Below are 22,593 nucleotides of genomic sequence, written 5' to 3'. Positions count from 1 at the left end.
AAAACAAACAGACAATTAGTCTCTTCATAGAGACAGCAAGTACTCGTCCAGATGGTTTAAGAATGTGTAGAGACACAATTACATTGCTCATGGACGTGGAAAGCGCACGAAAATATTAAGAAACAAATGTTATGCAAATAGAAAAGAGCAAAAGGTATCTTGGAGCGACAGTTCAAGGAAAGAATGAGAAACATCAACTACAGATTATAGGATCCATAAAATGGGAAGAGCATACAGAAAACTAAGAATGTTTACAATAAAGCGGTGCATCTCTGGAAACGTAAAAATAAGAAGTTATAATACACAGGGTGGTCCATTGATAGTGACCGGGCCAAATATCTCACGAAATAAGTATCAAACGAAAAAACTGCAAAGAATGAAACTCGTCTAGCTCGAAGGGGGAAACCAGATGGCGCTGTGGTTGGCCAGCTAGATAGCGCTGCTGTAGGTGAAACGGGTATCAACTGCGTTTTTTAAAAGAGGAACCCCCATTTTTATTACTTATTCGTGTAGCACGTAAAGAAATATGAATGTTTTAGTTGGACCATTTTTTTCGCTTTGTGATAGATGCCGCTGTAATAGTCAGAAACGTGTAAGTAAATGGTATCACGTAACATTCCGCAGTGCTCACGGTATTTGCTTCGTGATACATTACCCGTGTTAAAATGGACCGTTTACCAATTGTGGAAAAGCGTGTGCTTTGTATGCTGCTCGGTATCCTGGACGACATCATCCAAGTGTCCGGACCGTTCGCCGGATAGTTACGTTATTTAAGGAAACAGGAAGTGCTCAGCCACATGTGAAACGCCAACCACGACCTGCAACAAATGATGATGCCCAAGTTGGTGTTTTAGCTGCTGTCGCGGCTAATCCGCACGTCAGTAGGAGCCAAATTGGGCGAGAATCGGTAATCTCAAAAACGTCGGTGTTGAGAATGCTATATCAACATTAATTGCCATATTTCTGTGCACCAGGAATTGCATGGCGACGACTTTGAACGTCGTGTACAGTTCTGCCAATGGGCACAAGAGAAATTACGGGATGATGACAGATTTTTTGCACGCGTTCTACTTAGCGACGAAGCGTCATTCACCACCAGCGGTAACGTAGACCGGCGTAATATGCACTATTGGGCAACGGAACATCCACGATGGCTGTGACAAGTGGAACATCAGCGACCTTGGCGGGTTAATGTATGGTGCGGCATTATGGGAGGAAGGATAATTGGCCCCCATTTTATCGATGGCAATCTAAATGGTGCAATGTATGCTGATTTTTACGTAATGTTCTACCGATGTTACTACAAGATGTTTCCCAGCATGACAGAATGGCGATGTACTTCCGACATGATGGATGTCCGGCACATAGCTCGCGTGCGGTTGAAGCGGTACTGAATAGCAATTTCATGATAGGTGGATTGGTCGTCGTAGCACCATACCATGGCCCGCTCGTTCACCAGATCTGACGTTCCCGGATTTCTTTCTGTGAGGAAAGTTGAAGTATATTTGCTATCGTGATCCACCGACAACGCCTGACAACATGTGTGAGCGGATTGTCAACATTACAGAAGGCGAACTAGCCGCTGTTGAAAGGAATGTCGTTACACGTATTGACAAATTCATTGAGGTTGACGGGCTTCTTTTTGAGCATTTATTGCATTAATGTGTTATTCACAGGTAATCGCGCTGTAACAGCCTGCGTTCTTAGAAATGATAAGTTCACAAAGGTACATGTATCACATTGGAACAACCGAAATAAAATGTTCAAACGTACCTACGTTCTGTATTTTAATTTAAAAAACCTACCTGTTACCAACTGTTCGTCTAAAATTGTGAGCCATATGTTTGTGACTATTACAGCGCCATCTATCACAAAGCGAAAAAAGTGGTCCAATTAAAACATTCATATTTCTTTACGTACTACACGAATATGCAATAAAAATGGGGGTTCCTATTAAAAAAAAAACGCAGTTGATATCCGTTTGACCTATGGCAGCGCCATCTAGCGGGCCAACCTTAGCGCCATCTGGTTTCCCCCTTCAAGCTAGACAAGTTTCGTTCTTTGTAGTTTTTTCGTATGACGCTTATTTCGTGAGATATTTGGGCCGGTCACGATCAATGGACCACCCTGCATAGTGAATACAGAATGAATCTATGCAGTCTGTTGGTTAACATTAAAACACGTATCACGGATATTAGTAATATTGTGAACAACAATTATAAATAAAATTTTAGTCCCACAAAGAACTAGTTTGAAAAGACGCAGAAATAAGCAACACGGTAGAAAAAGGAGTGGTATAGGTGAATGAAAGCGGCAGAAGTACGATTCCAACATAGCAGTAAAACAGGAGTGAAGTGATTTTCTTTTTCAAAAGAATAGACAGTAAAATGACGTGAAAATATTGGAGGAAGAGGAAACAAAAATGAGATAGAACTGAAATCAAGAATAGTGTCTAGATGGTGATAACAAAAAGAAAGAAAAGAAAAAGAGATGAAATTAAATTTTCCTTAAGATGTATTTTAGCTTTTATCTAGTTCAGACTAAAATAATCATATCCCTAATAAGGCCTCCAGTAGACATGCTTTTTTTCTCACAATGTATTGTAACCTACAGGGTTCATTATACTGGATCGCATTCGCGGAACATGTGGAACAGTTGTCTCGTTATTGTTCAAATGTGTGTGAAATCTTATGGGACTTAACTGCTAAGGGCATGAGTCCTTAAGCTTACACACTAATGAACCTAAATTATCCTAAGGACAAACACACACACCCATGCCCGAGGGAGGACTCGAACCTCCGCCGGGACCAGACACACAGTCCATGACTGCAGCGCCTCAGACCGCTCAGCTAATCCCGCGCGGCTGTCTCGTTATTCTGGCACACTCCTTTCCTTGGCTGTGAGTAATATGGGGTTGCTTCTTTCTCCTCATTTTCATCTTTGACAGGCTTCTCTATGCAAGAAAGAATTTCTGTTAGTCTTCTTCTTTTTCCTGGTCGTATCCTAAGTCTTGGTGGCATCAATATGTAATTCTGGATTTAGCAAAGTTGGTGGTAGAGGGTGGTCACATGCCTTTCCCCTCGTCACCTCGTAACACACCGTGACAAAACAGGTGTACCCCATCTGTTTGCGTCAAGTGTTACCCATGCGAAAGTGTGAAAAAGTTTCATAAATGTTTGCGAATTGTGTAACTGACAAGGGAAACTCCCCATCGCACCTCCCTGAGATTTAGTGGGAAACTGGCCGCTGTGACCGGGCGGTTCTAGGTGCTGCAGTCCGGAAGCACGCGGCTGCTATGGACGCAGGTTCGAATCCTGCCTCGGGCGTGGATGTGTGTGACGTCCTTAGGTTAGTTAGGTTTAAGTGGTTCTAAGTGTAGGGGACTGATGACCTCAGATGTTACGTCCCACAGTGCTTAGAGACATTTGAACCATTTTTTTAGTGGAAAGATGGCCCAGTGGATCGTCCGTCAAAAACTGAACACTGACCAAGCATGAAAACAAGAAGAAGGTGTGCTGAACTGTGAAAAACAGTGGGCGGTCCGAGGATGAGAAGTGCAATCAATATAGGGCAGACTGAACCAGCAAGGGCGTTGTGGTTAAGTGGCAACCGGCCTTTGGCTATGGCGAGACGCACACGCCTTGTTTACGTCTCGCCTGCTGTGCTGCTTGCGAACGAGCGCGCGTTTGTTTACTTCTGCGTAGCGGCTTGTTTCAAAGTCCGACTGCATTGACCATCACGGCGATTTTTTACCTCCACGCCACAATTAATTTAACTATTCCATTAGATGACGAACGACCGAAGGCGTATGAAGTTGAACGTTTTATAATGGATGAAATGCGTCTCCCGCCACAAGACGTTCTCGGAATACATTTTTCGACCCTTAGTACTACTGTTTACATAAAGCTGGCGAATGACGAGCTGTGCGCCGACGTTGTGCGACGCCACGCTAACGATCTCAAGTTTCGATACTCCGACGGACATATAGGGACTGTAGTGGTTGATCAGGCTGGTTTTGGCCTCCGAACGTTGTGGGTTTTCGAACTCCCGTTTGAAGTACCGTCGGAAGCTGTGGTGGCCGCTTTTAAACCTTATGGCAACGTCGTCAGTCACGAACGTGGAAGACGTTCGAAACGTACCGTATCCTCAATGATGTCCGTCAGATAAACTACGGAAACATGTGCCTTCCTACTTGGTTATTGCCCGTTGCAGGGCGGTCGTCATGTACGATGGCCAGCCGCGCACTTGTTCATGTTGTGGCCAGGACGACCATGTCCGTTCTGATTGCCTGCGACGTAGACTGGTTCAGACGCCGGTCGGAGACGTCGCCCCTCCTGCGGCGCCCACTGTGTTTCCTGTCTTACGCGTCTTCGGAAGTGCTGCCTGCTACGCCCCCTCTGAATGAGTCGGTAACCGTGTCGGCCTCTCTCGATGACGCGATGGTCTTTTCGTCAGTCTCTCCTACAACCCTGCCGGAGTTACCACAAATGAACGACGACCGTCACCAGGCACAAGCTGTCTGTCCCGACTCCATGGTTGGCGTGGGTTACGTTCGCGTTGTCCACTTCTCGGTCAAGCTTTGGCGAATGTGCAGAAACACGCTAGACGACAATGGCTTATGGAACGACGTTACTGGGGACAGGGTTGGCATCAGACAGCGTTTTCAGACGAATCTAGGTTCTGCTTGTCTGAAAATGATGGCCCCATTTTGGTTCGCCACAGACAAGCGGAACGGCTTCGCACTGACATACGGCGACAACTCAAGGCCTTTTCAATGAGTACAGCCACAAATCACGATTGGTGCGTGTCCAGGGCACTGTGACCTACGTGACCGACATCCTGCGACCAGTAGCCATACCCTTTCTGTACACCCGAGACGCCATTTTTCAGCAAGACAATTCACGACCATCTGCTGCTGCACGAAAACTTGCCTTCTTGATGTCATAGGATGTCAGCCTTTTGTCCTCGTCCTCCAGATCACCAGACTTATCGACAATCGAAAATACGTGGGATAAGGCGAAACGACGGCTGCAGCGCTGTGACCCAATGCTAACCACCACAGATGAACTTTGGAACCAGGTGAATGCAGCATGGATGGCTATACGAAAGGACGCTATTCGCACCTTATACACGTCGATGCTAACATGCGTGGAACAAGTTATCAGGGCCCAAGGCGGACCCTGTGCCTACCTTGCAACAGGAAACTTGATGAACCGAGGTGACTCAAGTGGTGATCATTTCTGCAGAATATACTAATATACCGGGTGTTCAAAAAGCCAGTATAAATTTGAAAACTTAATAAACCACTGAATAATGTAGACAGAGAGGTAAGAATTGACACACATGCTTGGAACGACATGGGGTTTCACTAGAATAAAAAAAAGTTCACAAAATGTCCGACAGATGGCGCTGGACAGCAAAACGTCAGTGACTGCGCATGAGAATCGTGTATAAAAGGAGCTGTGAAGAAAGAGAGAATCGCCGCTGTCACCCCCCGTCCACCTTCCCCAGTCTGCTGATGACACCGCCTTCCTTGCCCTCGCCCCCACCCTGCAGCCTTCCCAATACCTTCTCCAATCTCATCTTGACCAGTTCACCGCTTGGTGCAACCAGTTTTTACTCAAGGTCAATCCCTCCAAAACCCAGGCGATCATTGTAGGCAAAACAACACCTTCCTTCCGCCTCCTTGATTTCTATCTCACCATCTATGGCCGTTCTATCGCCCTCACTCCCACCCTCAAGTACCTTGGCGTCACCCTCGACCGTCGCCTCTCCTGGACCCCCCATCTCTGGACAATCCAAGCCAAGGCACAGTCCCGACTCTGTCTCCTCAAGCTCCTTTCGGGCCGTACGTGGGGTCTGGACCCCTCCGCCATTCTCCACACCTATAAATCCCTCATCCGCCCTATCCTTTGCTACGCCCATCCGGCCTGGATCTCCGCCCCCCTACCTTTTATAAATCCCTTCAAATCCTTGAACACCATGCTCTCTGCCTCGCCTATCGCATCCGTCTTCCCTCCCCCATGTGGATCCTGTACGATCTCATTCCTTTCCCCCACCTCCTCCTTTTCCTTGAAAGGATACGGATCCTGTACACCTCCCGCAAACTCGACCCTCCTCCCTGCTTGTCTCGCGCATCCTCTCCCACCCCTGCCTGCTGCTGCACCTGTATTCCCACGTCCCACCCGGTCTCCATCTCTCCACCCACCTTACCCTCTCCCAAGGTGGCTTCCGCCAGCTCCCCCTCCCTGATGATGTCCTCCTCCCCTCCATCTACCCCTCCTATCAGCTTTGATCCTCCCCACCCCCACTTCCCGTGTCCTCTCCTCTTGGCACCCTCCCTCCCTTCTCTTTCCTTTTCCCCCGTCCCCTTCCTCCACCCCTCTTCCCCTGGGCTCCCCTCTTTTTTCTCCCCTCCCCCTATCTCCCTTGACCAAGGCATCTGCCCTCCCCTCTCCCTGTCTCACTCCCTTTCCTCCTCCCCCTCCCTTGGCAGGTCCCCGGACTCGCACACGCTCAGTGAACATTCGCGCGCCGGAGATCATTCCCATCAGCGTCTCGTGTGTGTGCCTTCGATGTGTTTAGTGTTCTATCGCCGTCACGCCACCACTGTTCACGTGTACCGTCGCCGTCATCCTTGTTATGTGCACCGTGTCAACTAGTGTTCGTGATGTTTCTCGTCCAGCGTGAACGGCCCCATGTTTTTTGTATTTTAGTGTCTTCATTTTTTGCCCGCCGTTATGATTGTCTTCTCTGTGCCTCCTTTATGTAAATACTTATTGTCAAACTCAAGGCTGAAGAGCGTCGTACACTGCTGCTGACAGCCCGCCTTTGTATAAGGTGATAAAAATAACAATAAAGAAAAAAAGAGAGAATCAGATGCTCCAGCAGTCGCAGCATGTTGACGTTACCTGAAAAGGCGCTTTTAGTGAAGCTGTATTATCAGAATGTGGAATGTGCTAGTTCAGCCTTACGATCCTATCGCCATAGGAAGCGGATTCGAACGGGTAAAGGTCCGTTGACAAATAGAGCTGTGGCGAGAATCATTTCGAAGTTCGAAGCCACAGGTTGTTTAGACGACAGACCCCGTAGTGGCCGAACGAGCACAAGGCGTAATGCTGTTGAGATGGTTCAGGAAGAAATGGAGATGGTTGCGGGTACGACTATGCACGAGGAAGTCAGCGCTCGTGCAGTCGCACCTCGCACCTCGCACCGGCATTCCATACACTACTGTTTGGTTGGCACCCTCCGATGCTATCCGTACAAATTCCCCCCACAACTGCAGAATTTGGGCTACCGAAAATCCTAGAGCTCTCGTGGAAACTCCATTCCACGACGAGAAAGTCACGGTATGGGTTGGATTTACCACATTTACCGTTATCGGGCCTTTTTTCTTCGAGGAAATGCGTGATTCTGGTTTTGTAACTGCAACCGTTGGTGATGATCGTGTGCTTAGCCGCCACTTTCTTCGTGCTTGGCCTCCCAGGTCCCCAGACCTCAGTCCGTGCGATTATTGGCTTTGGGGTTACCTGAACTCGCGAGTGTATCGTGATAGACCGACATCTTTAGTGACGCTGAAAGAAGACATCCGACGCCAATGCCTCACCATAACTCCGGACATGCTTTACAGTGCCGTTCACAACATTATTCCTCGACTACAGTTATTGCTGAGGAATGATGGTGGACATATTGAGCATTTCCTGTGAAGAACATCATCCTTACTTTGTCTTACTTTGTTGTGCTAATCATTGCTATTCTGATCAGATGAATCGCCATCTGTCGGACATTTTTTGAACTTTTGTATTTTTTTGGTTCTAATAAAACCCCACGTCATTCCAAGCATGTGTGTCAATTTGTACCTCTCTGTCCACATTATTCGGTGATTTATTCAGTTTTCAAATTTGTACTGACTTTTTGACCACCCAGTATATGCCCTGTGAATATGAACGTCCTATCCCTAGTCGTTCAAAGTGTTTTTTTCTGAACATGGGTGTTCATAATTAAGTTTGTACAGAACCCTCAGAGCGCAAGTGCTACTTGCACTTGTTCGGTTTCTTATTTTATTAGCAACATAGCGAATGGAAAACCTCTTCAGCTCCCCGTGGTTAGCTTTCGATTTATATTCCTGAAACTAGGTTGCTTTTCCTACAGTCAAAAAAATTTTTCCAACAGTCTGCGATTAACTTGCTTTATGTCGCTCGGCGTAATGCGCTAAGAACGTTGCTTCACACCAGGCGATTGCTTGTACAAGTCTTCTCAATGTCAGTACTCGCTCTCAGGCATGTGTATTAAGCATGCTTCAACAAGTTCATATTAATAAAAATCGATCAATCCGCAGGAAGCGTAAACAGCAAAAATACTTGCGCAGAATTATCCTACAGAAGAACAAGCATGCTTATACAAAATGTTTCTTCAAGCATGATTGTCAGCTTTGCAGTTAAGTGTGTAACCACCAAGCCACAGTGATCGGTTCCTTGTGACATATACAGCGGAAGGTAAGAAGAATTGCTTAGGTCGCTGAAACAGTTTAAATCTAATCCTACTATTGGAGACATTGTACGGCTCCAGGTCCACTCAGCTTGCTATCAAATGACTACTGTAATTTTTCCCGGTGGTAAAAGGTGGTCGCGGCGCCACCCTCCCCCTCCTATTGCCGCGACGGAGAAACGCTGCACTCTGGCTGCAGTCAGGCCAATAGGCTTACGAGGGCACCATGGTTGGTAATATTCTACGGTATTTATAATGTGCATCGGACTGATCTCTCTATCACGTTTTTCCTATAACCACAGTTAATAACACAGTTACTTTTTGTTAGATGCGCTCGAGCTGGAGGTAGCTAGTTCGAATCCTGATGGTGCAAGAAATATTTATCACCGGCATTTGGCTCTCAATGTGAGGAAATGTCATTAAGATCGACACTGTACCAGTGTCGTGGATTAAATCCCAACTCTTTCTGCAGTATCTCGTGGAGTGAGGCTATGTGACACCTATCTTTCCTTCAAATGTGGACCTTAAGCACGGCGGACCTCACAGTGCTACTCAAGAACAATATTTTTTAATTATTGACTTCCTTCCCGTTCCCATACAGCTGTCTCAATAGTGGAATGTCAGTTATGACGATACGAACGTAAGGACAACAAAACATCCAGTTCCCGTGTGGAGAAAATCTTCGTACAGGCCGGGAAACGAACCCAGGCCTCTTCGGTTAGTAATCCGTCGCGCTGACCACGCAGCTATCGCGGCGGAAATTTCTCGCGGATAGTAGACTCTGGGCTCTACTTTCATTCATTCTTTCCTACCAAGTAAACAAATGGCTCTGAGCACTATGCGACTTAGCTTCTGAGGTCATCAGTCGCCTAGAACGTAGAACTAATTAAACCTAACTAACCTAAGGACATCACACACATCCATGCCCAAGGCAGGATTCGAACCTGCGAGCGTAGCGGTCACGCGGTTCCAGACTGTAGCGCCTAGAACCGCACGGCCACAATGGCCGGCCCAAGTAAACAAACATGGCATTAAGCTGAATGTTGTGCTGATATGATGCCTTCTTTGAAGGCTAGCACCAGTCCAAGAACCCCACCATAAATAAGTAAAAACTCTTCCTTCGCTCTCACCCCACCCTCCTCCGTCCCCTATTAATAATATGCCTTCAGTGTCCTTCATCGATAACCTGCAAGGGGATTTTGGTGTGATCATATTGCAAATACATCAACTGTATTCGAATCTGAAATCCGACTAGCCACACCGTTTCGGAAACGTGAGACCCAGCCAGAAAGAAAGATTTCTACTCTGCTAAAAGATGGCACCCCATCAATGATAAGACGTGTAGGACTTAACAGAAATTCCCTATCGCTTCCATTGACCCGTAGTGTGACATCATGCGCGCTATATTGATACTGGATACGCTGAGAATAGCCATTTCTGCCATATTGATGACATGGGTCAAAGCAGACGGGTGGAATCGGACGCTTCCGTTGACCCCAAAGTTATTGAGCCCATAGCAAAGGTTTTGGCCAAGCATTAGATTCAAGCAGCTTTTAACCTCACGAGGAAAGTAAAAGAAAGCTTGAGAACTGCAAAAGATGTACATGATTCTCTACAGGCACTTTGTAAGTATGTATCACAACCACGAAAGGTTGAGTTACAACTCGCTCAGCCAGGCAAAAAAGGCAGTGGCGCTGTTAAATCGACGGTCAGGGAACATGCTTAATATAATGGAGAATATGAATTAATATTATTATAGGCACTTATGTAGAGGGGAAATAGGAATTTGAAACACCATTATAATTTTCACAGAAAAGAAGAAGAAGTCAAAGAAAATAACAGATGAATTCTGAATCTGCGACAAGAGAGTAATAAACGATTACTTTTAACCGAAAAAACATTGCCAGCAAGAGATAATCACGTAGTCGGAATTACATGACAAAGTGTTGTGCTTTATGTACAAGGTGTCCCACGAGGAAGGGTTGTATGCACGGCCATGAAAGGATCAATCATTCGAAGCAAAAACATGGGCTCTTAACATACCTTATGAGCTATGGGCACTTGTTTATCTTCGCTAATGAACAAGTGTTCGTAGCTCTTAAGGTATCATCCCCTGCTGTCTAAATAACTAAAATTCTAAAGATTAATATCTTTTATTCGCGATCGCGTACCGCACGCACTTTCTCTTTAAGAAGACTCAGGCGGAGAGCAGGTGAGGGGTACCAAGGATCACTCTTTTAGGGCAATGTGACTTCCTCGTCAGCGACGCTAACTCGCTGCATCAAAGATGCATCATGCTAGATTCGATCTGTCCGTATTAGGGTCGATATCTGTACAATCACAAATATGGAAGATTTCAGAGCCTATGTTTCCTAGCCTTTTTTGCTTCGAACGATCCTTACTGTCAAATCACTGAATATTAACCGTTCTTCCCGAGACAGCCTGTATAGGCTACAAATACGCCTATAAATTCGGAGTCCCTTTCAACTTTCAATACAGTTGTCAGTTTATCTCTGATTATGTCTCCCGCAGATGGAGACGAAACGTCAGCGAAATTATTTTGATACCTCGCCCTGTCAGTCTGGAAGTATAATCACTTTGACGGAAATAATGTTATAGGCAGCGCTGTACTCACTCTTCGTCCGTGAGGTTGGCTTCATTGTTGTAGGCGTCGGTGAAGTTGAAGACGCTTTGGCGCGACTTGGTCTCGCTGCAGATGGTGACCGCCGGGAACGGCACTTGCCACACGGGCGTCGAGGACTCTGCGAACGTCACGATTACGGGGGACCGATCCCACTTGATCCAGACGTTGTTGATCAGCTTGCTGCACACCCCCAGGCTCAAACCGAACAGCATCAGCCACAGAAACCTAGGGAAAGCCAAAGCACAATGCACATAACAAGTGGTAGTAGTTTATTTATGTTAGCCTCTATGGATCTTTCGAAACTATTCTTTATTTTATTAGATTAGATTATCTTTTCAAACCGATAGATTCATAGTGAGAAAATCCTCAAGGATATGCAACATGACAAAACAAGAATATGTAGTACATATTTACAAAAAAATTTTAATATTGCTTCCACATTATATTAGTGAAATAGTGGGCATGCATGTACACTACTGGTCATTAAAATTGCTACACCTAGAAGAAATACAGATGATAAACGGCTATTCATTGGACAAATATATTAAACTAGAACTGACATGTGATTACATCTAAACGCAATTTGGGTGCATAGATCCTGAGAAATCAGTACCCAGAACAACCACCTCTGGCCGTAATAACGGCCTTGATGCGCCTGGGCATTGAGTCAAGCAGAGCTTGGATGGCGTCTACAGGTACAGCTGCCCATGCAGCTTCAACACGATACCGAAGTTCATCAAGAGTACTCACTGGCGTATTGTGACGAGTCAGTTACTCGGCCACCATTGACCAGACGTTTTCAATTGGTGAGATATCTGGAGAATGTGCTGGCCAGGGCAGCAGTTGAAAATTTTCTGTATCCAGAATGGCCCGTATAGGACCTGCAACATGCGGTCGTGCATTATCCTGCTGAAATGTAGGGTTTCGCAGGGATCGATTGAAGTGTAGAGCCACGGGTCGTAACACATCTGAAATGTAACGTCCACTGATGAAAGTGCCGTCAATGCGATCAAGAGGTGACCGAGACCTGTACCCAATAGCACCCCATACCATCACGCCGGATGGTACGCCAGTATGGCGATGACGAATACACGCTTCCAATGTGCGTTCACCGCGATGTCGCCAAAATACGGATACGACCATCATGATGCTGTAAACAGAACCTGGATTCATCCGAAAAAATGACGTTTTTCCATTCGTGCACCTAAGTTCGTCGTTGAGTACACCATCGCAGGCGCTCCTGTCTGTGATGTAGCGTCAAGGGTAATCGTAGCCATGGTCTTCGAGCTGATAGTCCATGCTGCTGCAATCGTCGTCGAACTGTTCGTGCAGGTGGTTGTTGTCTTGCAAACGTCCCCATCTGTTGACTCAGGGATCGAGACGTGGCTGCACGATCCGTTAGAGCCATGCGGATAAGATGCCTGTCATCTCGACTGCTAGTGATACGAGGCCATTGGGATCCAGCACGGCGTTCGATATTACCCTCCTGAACCCACCGATTCCATATTCTGCTGACAGTCTTTGGATCTCGACCAACGCGAGAAGCAATGTCGCGATACGATAAACCTCAATAGCGATATGCTACAATCCGACCTTTATCAGAGTCGGAAACATATTGGTACGCATATCTCCTCCTTACCCGAGGCAACACAACAACGTTTCACCAGGCAACGCCGGTCAACTGCTGTTTTTGTATGAGAAATCTGTTGGAAACTTTCCTTATGTCAGCACGTTGTAGGTGTCAACACCGGTGCCAACCTTGTGTGAATCCTCTGGAAAGCTAATGATCTGCATATCACAGCATCTTCTTCCTGTCGGTTAAAATTCGCGTCTGTAGCACGTCATCTTCGTGGTGTAGCAATTTTAAGGCCAGTAGCGTAGAATACATTATCCGATCAAAACTTTCCTGTGCTATGCGGGATTGACGAATAGATGTTATGAGGCTCGGACCTACCAGTATAAAAGTAGACGGCGAGTATTTTGTTGTCAGTAGAGAAGTAATAGCCCTCAGAATGAGCCGATCAGGGAGCTCAGTGAGTTCGAAGGTAGACTAGTCATTGGATGTCGCCTGAGTAAGAAATTCGTCATCGATATTTCAACAGTTCTACAGCTGCCCAAGCCGACTGCTAGTCATGTGATTGTGAAGTGGAAACTGGAAGTAACAACCACAGCTAACCAAGACCAGGTAGACATTCCATTCTGGCGGAGAGGGACTGTCGAGCTTTATAGAGAGTGGTTATACAAAATCGCACAAAATCAGTGGAAGGTACCATCCGTGAGTTACAAAGTGCAACTAGCATTTCAAATAGAACAATGACTAGGCGTAAATTGGGTACGATGGTCGAGCAAGCCCTCATACGCCTTACATTACTGTAGTCAGTTCTTAGCGATGCCTGAGATAGTGTAAATAGCGATGCCAAAGGACAGTAGATAATTGGAACAGAGTGACTTGGAGTGATGAATCACGTCATACCCGTGACAATCCGATGGAAGTGTTTGGGTTTGGCGAACCCCTGGATAATCTTACCTATCATCATGTGTAGTGCTAACAGTGAAGTGTCGAGAAAGTGATGTTAAGGCATGGGAATGTTTTTCGTAGTTGGGGTGCGGTCTTCTCGCTCTTGAGAAAATACTTAATGCGAAAGGATATGAACATATTTTACAGCATAAGATTCTGAGAGCCATAGAAGAAAAGTTCGGATCCGACGCTGCATGACACCCTACCATAAAACAGCATCAGTGAGGCAATGGTCTGTGGACAATAACGTTCCTGAAATGGACTGGCCTGCCCAGAGTTCCAGGCTGAACCAAATGGAATAGCTTTGAGATGGGCACCTCTGAGATGATCGACTTCGTTCCAGATCCCAGAGTTCATCATCACTACCTCCTCTGGTTTCGCCCCTTTTAACAGATGTGCGAGTACTTTTGATCAGATCTTAAACAAATTTTCTTTTAAAGCGGAGTAGGCTGGCTGGTGTGCCCGAGCGGTTCTAGGCCAGTCTGGAACCGCGCGACCGCTACGGTCATGGGTTCGAATCTTGCCTCGGGCATGTATGTGTGATGTCTTCAGGTTAGTTATATTTAAGTAGTTCTAAGCTCTAGGGGACTGCTGGCCTCAGATGTTAAGTCCCATTGTGCTCAGAGCCATTTGAACAATTTTTTAAAAGCGCAATAAAGAAGTTGTCACAAGCATGTAAATTTATTTATGCGGAGGCATGTGAGGTAATTATTGAGCCATCGTAGCCACACATCATCAGACGACAAGCAGTTTACAACACTTATTTTCACTGACCATACTGTTGCGCTGAAGATGAGCAGACGTCTGATTTTATGTAACATTCGCCTTAATTGATGTTATTTACAGTACAGACGCTAATTTTTCTACTAAAAATGCGCAGGTTTTCCGTTTAAACGGAAAACTAGTATCAGAAAAACTTCTTATGGCTGCTGGCAAGTTATTGACAATGAGTATTCCTTAATAGTGGACATCGTTTTGGATGAAATAATGTGATATGAAAGCTTTATAAAGATTATTACTATTTCTTGTATTGATACCATGAGCTGAGCTGTTGATTTGGAAAGATGTGTACTTTCATGACGAATTTCGTTACGGAAAAAAATATATTGAAGAGCAGTATTTGGCATCCCCAGTCTCTTCAGCAGGGTGTAACCAATCTCATATTTCCGTTAGTGTTAGAGAAATATTACTGTAATTCTTTTTTTCATAATAATTTTAATCAGTAATTTTTGAAATATTTAAGTAAAAATTTTAATTAAAAGGGAGTAGAGTAAGAGCACAAAGTTAAAAGAGAACAAAGTGTAATACCGTAGTTTGTGTCTACATATGTGAGTACGTAACGATTATTGTTAACTCATTACTATTCCGATTACTATTCTTAGTCCTGTCCTGTGATTACTATTATTACGTCGTTGCGATTCATAATATTGCTTGTTGTTTAGAGTGAAGAATTGAAAATATACTACGTTATTTTAAGAAGTGTTCCGTTCAATTTATCAAAGTGTTAACTGCACCAAGTGGCGTAATTTTCATCATCCAAAGATGACTTGATTTTATTTAAAGAGAGAGAAAAATAGATTCTTTGCTGATTAGAACTGAAGATATTTGACGTTAAATGGAATTATCAAGTGAAAAGTAAAAGGTGAAATTAACTGCATTTTAGTGTGAATATTGAAAGGTGGCTACACTGATTCACAGCGCCAAAGATTGCGCCAAAGAGTATTATTCAGCCGCCTCCACTGGCAGTTGCAGCTGAGAAGTTGCTGTGGGCAGTCGTAGTTCTGAGGTAGGCGTGATCAGTGCTTGTTGAGACGATGTCGATAGAGTACTAGTTGTGAGCATGTCGTGTACAGTTGTTCTGTTGGGCAAGACACCATATGTTGTTCGATTGGGGATGTTGTAATGATCAAAGTGTATTTTTCGTCAATATATATGAAGGTAAAGAAATTCTTTTATTTTAGATGTCCAAAATAACAATGCCTCTTGGTCACAGGTTCAGTCAACAAAGCATCTGGCTTGTATTCTGTATTAGACTGTAATTCTGGTTTCATTTTGTGCAATCATAGTATTTCTGTTTTTTTTTAATTTCTTCATTGTAAATGGCGTTTAAAGCATCTTGCCGTATTGAGGAAGAACCGTGCCAGATGTGTACGTTGAATCACACTTCCACACACAGAACATTCACATTTGTGCTTTGTTTTTTCGTAGCTTTTATAGTTGCTGGGGACTTAATTAATTGTGTTAACGGAAATTTCCTTTCATTCTTTGTTGTTTTCTGTGCAGTCAGATTGCGTACTAATACTATTCAGGGCCAACCGGTTACGAGACTGCGTAACCGGACTAACAGCGACAAAAATTAAAATTATTTGCATTTTATTTAATTAAGCCCCCATGCAATATCTGAAAAAGTTAACAGTATCGACATCGACATTCAAGAATTAGTGTAAAATTAAAATACTGCACACTGTTAGAATCTCTGGTTCGACGTAAACTTTGAACTAGATGGAAAATTCAGGGCCAACCGGTTACGAAACTGCGTAACCGGACTAACAGCGACAAAAATTAAAATTATTTGTATTTTATTTAATTAAGCCCCCATGCAATATCTGCACAAGTTATTAACAGTATCGACATCGACAATCAAGAATTAGTATAAAATTAAAATACTGCACACTGTTAGAATCTCTGGTTGGACGTAAACTTTGAACTAGATGGAAAATTTTGATAACTTGTTAATGAATGTTTATTAGCCTATCTAAAGAACAAGAAAAGGAAAGATAATAAACTTGAAAATCAGAAGCAATAGGGCAGACCAGATATTTATGTCGACGTAGCCTGTTGTACAGCGTGTATAATAAACAGTTCTTTAGTATCGCACGCAGAGACTATAAACAATTTAAATTAAATTTAAACGAGCTGCGTCTTCTTGAAGCGGCGTGTTGGCTCTTAATCTAAAATCTTATAAGTAACCAGAGCATAATAACAGTACTGAAGCTTCGGCACCATGTTGTTCAAATTAAACAAAATAAGAGCTAACATACTCCGGCAACACTATGTACGATTTACGTCGAGATCTGTGCGACTAGGTCACAATCCAAGACAATCACATATTAAAATGTCTACAATCAAGACAAGACCACGACAACAAAGCACCAGCTTCAAGGCCTTGGCAGAATGTTCTTGAGCTTACACCGCAAATACACTACTGGCCATTAAAATTGCTACAACAAGAAGAAATGCAGATGATAAATGGGTATTCAGTGGACAAATATGTGGTACTAGAACTGACATGTGATTACATTTTCACGCAATTTGGGTGCATAGGTCCTGAGAAATCAGTACCCAAGCAGCTCTGGACGTAATAACGACCTTGATACACCTGGGCATTGAGTCAAACAGACTTGGATGGCGTGTACAGCTACAGCTGCCCATGCAGCTTCAACACGATACCGAAGTTCATAAAGAGTGCTGACTGGCGTATTGTGACGAGCCAATTGCTCGGCCACCATTGACCAGACGTTTTCAATTGGTGAGAGATCTGGAGAATGTGTTGGCCAAGGCAGCAGTCGAATATTTTCTGTATCCAGAAAGGCCAGTACAGGACCTGCAACATGCGGTCGTGCATTATCCCGCTGAAATGTAGGGTTTCGATAGGATCGAATGAAAGGTAGAGCCACGGGTCGCAGCAAATCTGAAATGTAACGTCCACTGTTCAAAGCGCCGCCGATGCGAACAAGAGGTGACCGAGACGAGTAACCAGTGGCACCCCATACCATCACGCCGGGTGAAACGCCAGTATGGCGATGACGAATACACGCTTCCAGTGCGCATTCACCGCGATGTCGCCAAACACGGATACGACTATCATGATGCAGTAGTCAGAATCTGGATTCATCCGAAAAAATGTAGTTTTGCCATTCGTGCACCCGGCTCGTCGTTGAGTACACCATCGCAGGTGCTCCTGTTTGTGATGCAGCGTCAAGGGTGACCGCAGCCATGGTCTCCGAGCTGATTGTCCATGCTGCTGCAAACGTCGTCGAAGTGTACGTGCAGATGGTTGTTGTCTTGCAAACGTCCCCATCTGTTGACTCAGGGATCGAGACGTGGCCGCACGATTCGTTAGAGCCATGCGGATAAGATGCCTGTCATCTCGACTGCTAGTGATACGAGGCCGTTGGGATCCAGCATGGCGTTCCGTATCACCCTCGGTAAACCCACCGATTCCACATTCTGCTAACAGTCATTGGACCTCGGACCAACGCGAACAGCAATGTCGCGATACGATAAACCGCTATCGCGATAGGCTACAATCCGACCTTTACCAAAGTCGGAAACGTGATGGTAGGCATTTGTCCTCCTTACACGAGGCATCACAACAACATTTCATCAGGCAACTCCGGTCAACTGCTGTTTGTGCATGAGAAATTTGTTGGAAACTTTCCTAATGTCAGCACGTTGTAGGTGTCGCCACCGGCGCCAACCTTGTGTGAATCCTCTGAAAAGCTAATCATTTGCATATCGCAGCAGCTTCTTCCTGTCGATTAAATTTCACTTCTGTAGATCGTCATCGTCGTGGTGTAGCAATTTTAATGGCCACACTACGGTCGCAGGTTCGAATGCTTCCTCGGTTATGGATGTGTGTTATGTCCTTAGGTTCTCTAGGGGACTGACGTCCTGATAAGTTAAGTCCCATAGTGCTCAGAGCCATTTAAATCATTTAATGGCCAGTAGTGTAATTCATATACACATATACGCACTCTGGTCTCGGAAATCTGTAACTTGGCTTAATGAGTTACCCCAAAAAGTGATTTCGCATAATATTCTGGAAGCAACTGACGAAGTATGATACCTTTTTTATGATTTTATATCCCACGTGTCTGATAAGATTCGCACTGCAAAAGACGATTAGTTCCATCATTTCGGAAGTTATGTGGCATGTTACACTCAATTGAATTTATTATCAAGATTTAATCCCAAGCATTTAATGCTGTCGATGTCTTCTATCTTCTTTTCGTCATGTTGTAGATAAACATTGAGTAAGAATCTCTTGTAAGTCTGGACAGCGTATAACGTGTGTTTTCAATGTTTAATGACAAACAATTGCCTAGAAAACATCCTATAATATTTTCATTAACTGTACTTTTTAAAGCTAAACGTATTTTGCTATTGACCGCAAAACTGTATCATCTGCAAATCAACTTGGCATCTGTTAATGTTACTGTTGGAAGGTCATTAAAAGACACAAAAAAAAATAATGGCCTTGTGATGGACCCTTGAGAGACACCACATGTAATCAATTTCCAGTTGAATGATGACTGAGAACGTAATACAGAACTAATTCCTTTTGAAACCTTTTGTTCCGTGTCAGGCAGATACGATTTCTATCATTTTACCGCCTTTCTTGTTACACCATAATATTCTGATTTACTTAAAAATGTTGTGATTTACAGAGTTAAATGCGTTTGAAAGATCACAGAATGTAATAGTAACATGTAGTAATTTATTTTCTAACGAATGAAGTATCGTTGTTAGTGAAATCAACAATAATTTTATTTTATTGGTGCTAAGGTCACTACAGATGCAAATGTATCACTTGTTAGTATGAACTGGACACTGCGGCCATCTTTCACCAACCAAAGACTCTCTTGTTGAGAGAACTGAACAGTGTTCACTTAACCTCAAGAGGGTACAAAAAAAAAAATCTCTCTGGGTAGTGGCTCCGTTTCTGAAAGGTAGTATTAACGGAAATGGAGCGCATACTACACCATAATACAGTCCACTGACATCTTAAAGCAGCGGTAAGCCTTTTTCCCTCTGACGACTAGACGAGATCGTACAGTTATCTTAATCAGATGTCGAGCCTGGTGGTGTAGCAGTGAAGCTCTTGCATGGTAACCAAAACGACACGGAATCGAATGCCACAGTTATTTTTGTCTGTCTTTGTGTTAGCCGTCAACTCTCACCGATTGAAGAGCAATTGGTTCGGATTCAACATCATAGGTCTTCTTCCCCAGTAGTATTACTGGGGTAGGCTAGGGACACGCAAGTCGTCATTGTGGCGTCCAATTGACAGACTTGCGCCAGGCCGTTGAGCAACATGTAATAATTCTTCTCATTCCTGCACTTTGGAAAAACTGGAAAAGCAGAGAATTGAGGCATCTGAGATGTGGTGCTGCAGAAGGATGGTGAAAAATAAATGCCTGATAAGAAATAAAAATGGTCTTCCCAAGGAAAGAATCATGTAAAAATAATGATTAGAAGCCGGGGCATTATTATAGCACGTGTGTTAAAACCCAAGAAGTAACTTCCACGGTACTAGAGAGAGCTGTAGAGGACAACAATTGTTCTGGAAGACAGGGACAAATACGGTATCTGAAGACGTTGGGTGTATGAGCTATTCTGAGATGGAGAGATTGGCATAGGACAGGAAGTCGTGGAGGACCGCAGAAAACTACTCAGTAGAAACATTAATAGCCATTTTCACCACGAAATCTCTCTTGTATGCCACCAATGATACGTGACGTTTGCAAGTAAAGCTTTCCTGTCAGTTGTTTGTGTAACTTCCATTTCAGTACCATTCACTTTACTCCTAATAGCCGCTCTTCTGCTATACACTTTCCCATTTATTATTATTGCAGTCCCTTCCGCTACGTTCCCTTCTGCTACACACTTTTTCGGTTGCTACGATTGTGATCCTTGCTATACCAATAGGTGAGGAGGTCTCAGAGCACGTGAAAAACAACGAACTGAAAGTGAAACGGCGTATTGGAAAACATAGTATTAGGTGTAGTGGTTCATGAGGCGTAAAGAGTAGATTAATTTATGAAAAGGAGAAGTGACGAAAGTACGGAAACAATACACTGAGAAATTACATAATAGTTACAAAATACGCCACTGGAAAACCTGTGGCAACTGAATTCAGGAGAAGGAGACGGGAGATTAAGAGGAGAATATTTTTAAAGATGAAGAAGAGAACCTGACGAAGATGATATCCCCCAGAGATCTACTACGTAGCTGGAAAGAGATTATGTCATATACTCATGATAGACCATGCCAATCAGTGAAAGGGTTTTTGAAACAAGTGGCATTAACTAAGACTATCAATATGAAAGAAAATATCAGGCAAGCGACGTGAACAATATCGTACGAGTACATGGAATCTTGTTTCATATCGATCTAAATACTATCTAACTTCATGTTAGGGAATAATGAATATAAGGCAGAATGTCAGTTGTATCTAGAAAAGACAGTAGAACCAGGGAAACAATAATCCACCTTTTGAATGCTGTAAGAGATTGAGTAAAGATAAGATCATGGAGTTCTTAGCCTTAAAGAAGCATTTGAAAAAGTCGATTGGGAGCAGATTTTAAGGATAATACGGAAAGCTGATGTGTATTATGAAACCAAGAGAACTATTTGTGCCTGTACAGAGAAATTGTTGTACAATGGTGCATGTAACATGGGCAGCAAGTAATTGTTATTGGAGGACTAGGGCATTGAGGCACACTGTCATCTGTGCTACCTGATACATATAATGAACGATCAACAGACGAAGGAACCAAAAAATCAACGGAATCAACGGAAACATAAGGTTCGCGGTCAGAAAGTAGCTGTGATACGCTATAGAAGTCTTGTCAGAAAGCGAAGATCAGCTGCAGGAAACGCTCTGCTGAGATGGAGATTAAGAAGGTACAACCCACAACTAAATGAAACATTAATTAAGACACTTCTGAGAAAAACGACTACCTGTACAGCTAATCCGCTGCACAACTGTAAAAGAATTTACCTATTTTGGAAGTAAAGGAACAGCTTACGAGAGAAGAAAAAAGGTGTCGTTAGTAGAATACACCAGGATACAAAGGCTTTCAACAAAAAATGAAAGCTTTTTTTAAAAAAAAATAAATAAATATAGGCATTAACTCAGGGATAAATGCGTAGTGAAGCATAATTGTATGACGAAGCGAAACGGGGGCAATGAGAGTAATTGAGAAGAAAATAATTGCAGTTGTTGAGTTACGGTGCTATAACAGAATATTAATAACGTCGTGGGTGGGTAGAGTTACCGACGAAGAAATACTGACACATGTGGGGATTCCCTGTGGAAAGTAGCAACTAGAAGGAGAATTATACAGACGGGGTTTTTACTCAGGCGTAAAGCATTGGTGAAGACATTTTTGAAAGGGATAAGGTTAAGAAAGAAAGAATGGCAGAGGGCTACCCAAGCTACACTACCCAACTGAGAAAGGGTGAAAGTCCGCAGCAGACATGAGCTGAAGAGACAATCTATCGAAAGAACAAGCGGGAGAATTGCTGTCTCAACCAGACCTCCGGGTTTATCAGTAAAGAAGATTTCTCCCCAGTAGTTCGTACTGTATCTAGTGTGATCTCAATCACATTCTTCTTCAGTTACTTCAGCCACATCTGCATATGTACCCTGCGAGCCACTGTACAGTGCTCGATGGAGCTTGGTTTATACTGATATTAATGATTCTGTGTTATTACATTCTATATTGAATGAGGGAAAATATCTACATGCCTCTTTAGGCGTCATACTGTTTTATTATCTTTATCCCTGCGGGAGACGTACAGGGTGGTTGTAATTAAACTTTCGCTACTTGAGGGGACCCCGATGCAAAACGAGTGATCGTAGAACCATGAGACTTCGTGGAAACATTTGTAAGGACGTGCGGAAGAAAAACACATTTTATTTTCTACATGAGACGATAACATTTGTTAACAGCGTACCATGTTTACCTTCCAGGGTACAAACGTTGCTCAGTGTGGCGACCATCTGCGTCCACGACAGGCTGTAAGTATGTACGGATATCATTTCACAATTGTTCGCAGAAATTTTCGAACGGTTGACCGTGGAACTCTCACCTGTGGTGACACAGTTCGTGTATTGCTTGCTGATCGCACAGTAAGTCCATCAATCTCAGCCACG

The 22,593-nt window shown here is 43.9% G+C and overlaps 1 protein-coding gene across 1 annotated transcript in view; it reads right to left on the bottom strand.

The window, feature by feature from the left end:
- The window catches only part of LOC126336876 (pickpocket protein 28), a 115,931-nt gene that overhangs the window by 67,351 nt on the left and 25,987 nt on the right, over nucleotides 1-22,593 (bottom strand). Inside the window, exon 3 of the mRNA XM_050000984.1 lies at nucleotides 11,123-11,356. Coding sequence (XP_049856941.1) covers nucleotides 11,123-11,356 — 234 coding nt within the window. The remainder of the gene's footprint in view (nucleotides 1-11,122; nucleotides 11,357-22,593) is intronic.

This window comes from Schistocerca gregaria, chromosome 2 (genome assembly GCF_023897955.1).
Source record: "Schistocerca gregaria isolate iqSchGreg1 chromosome 2, iqSchGreg1.2, whole genome shotgun sequence".
NCBI classification, from domain to species: domain Eukaryota; kingdom Metazoa; phylum Arthropoda; class Insecta; order Orthoptera; family Acrididae; genus Schistocerca; species Schistocerca gregaria.
This window is presented reverse-complemented; position numbering and strand designations above follow the sequence as displayed.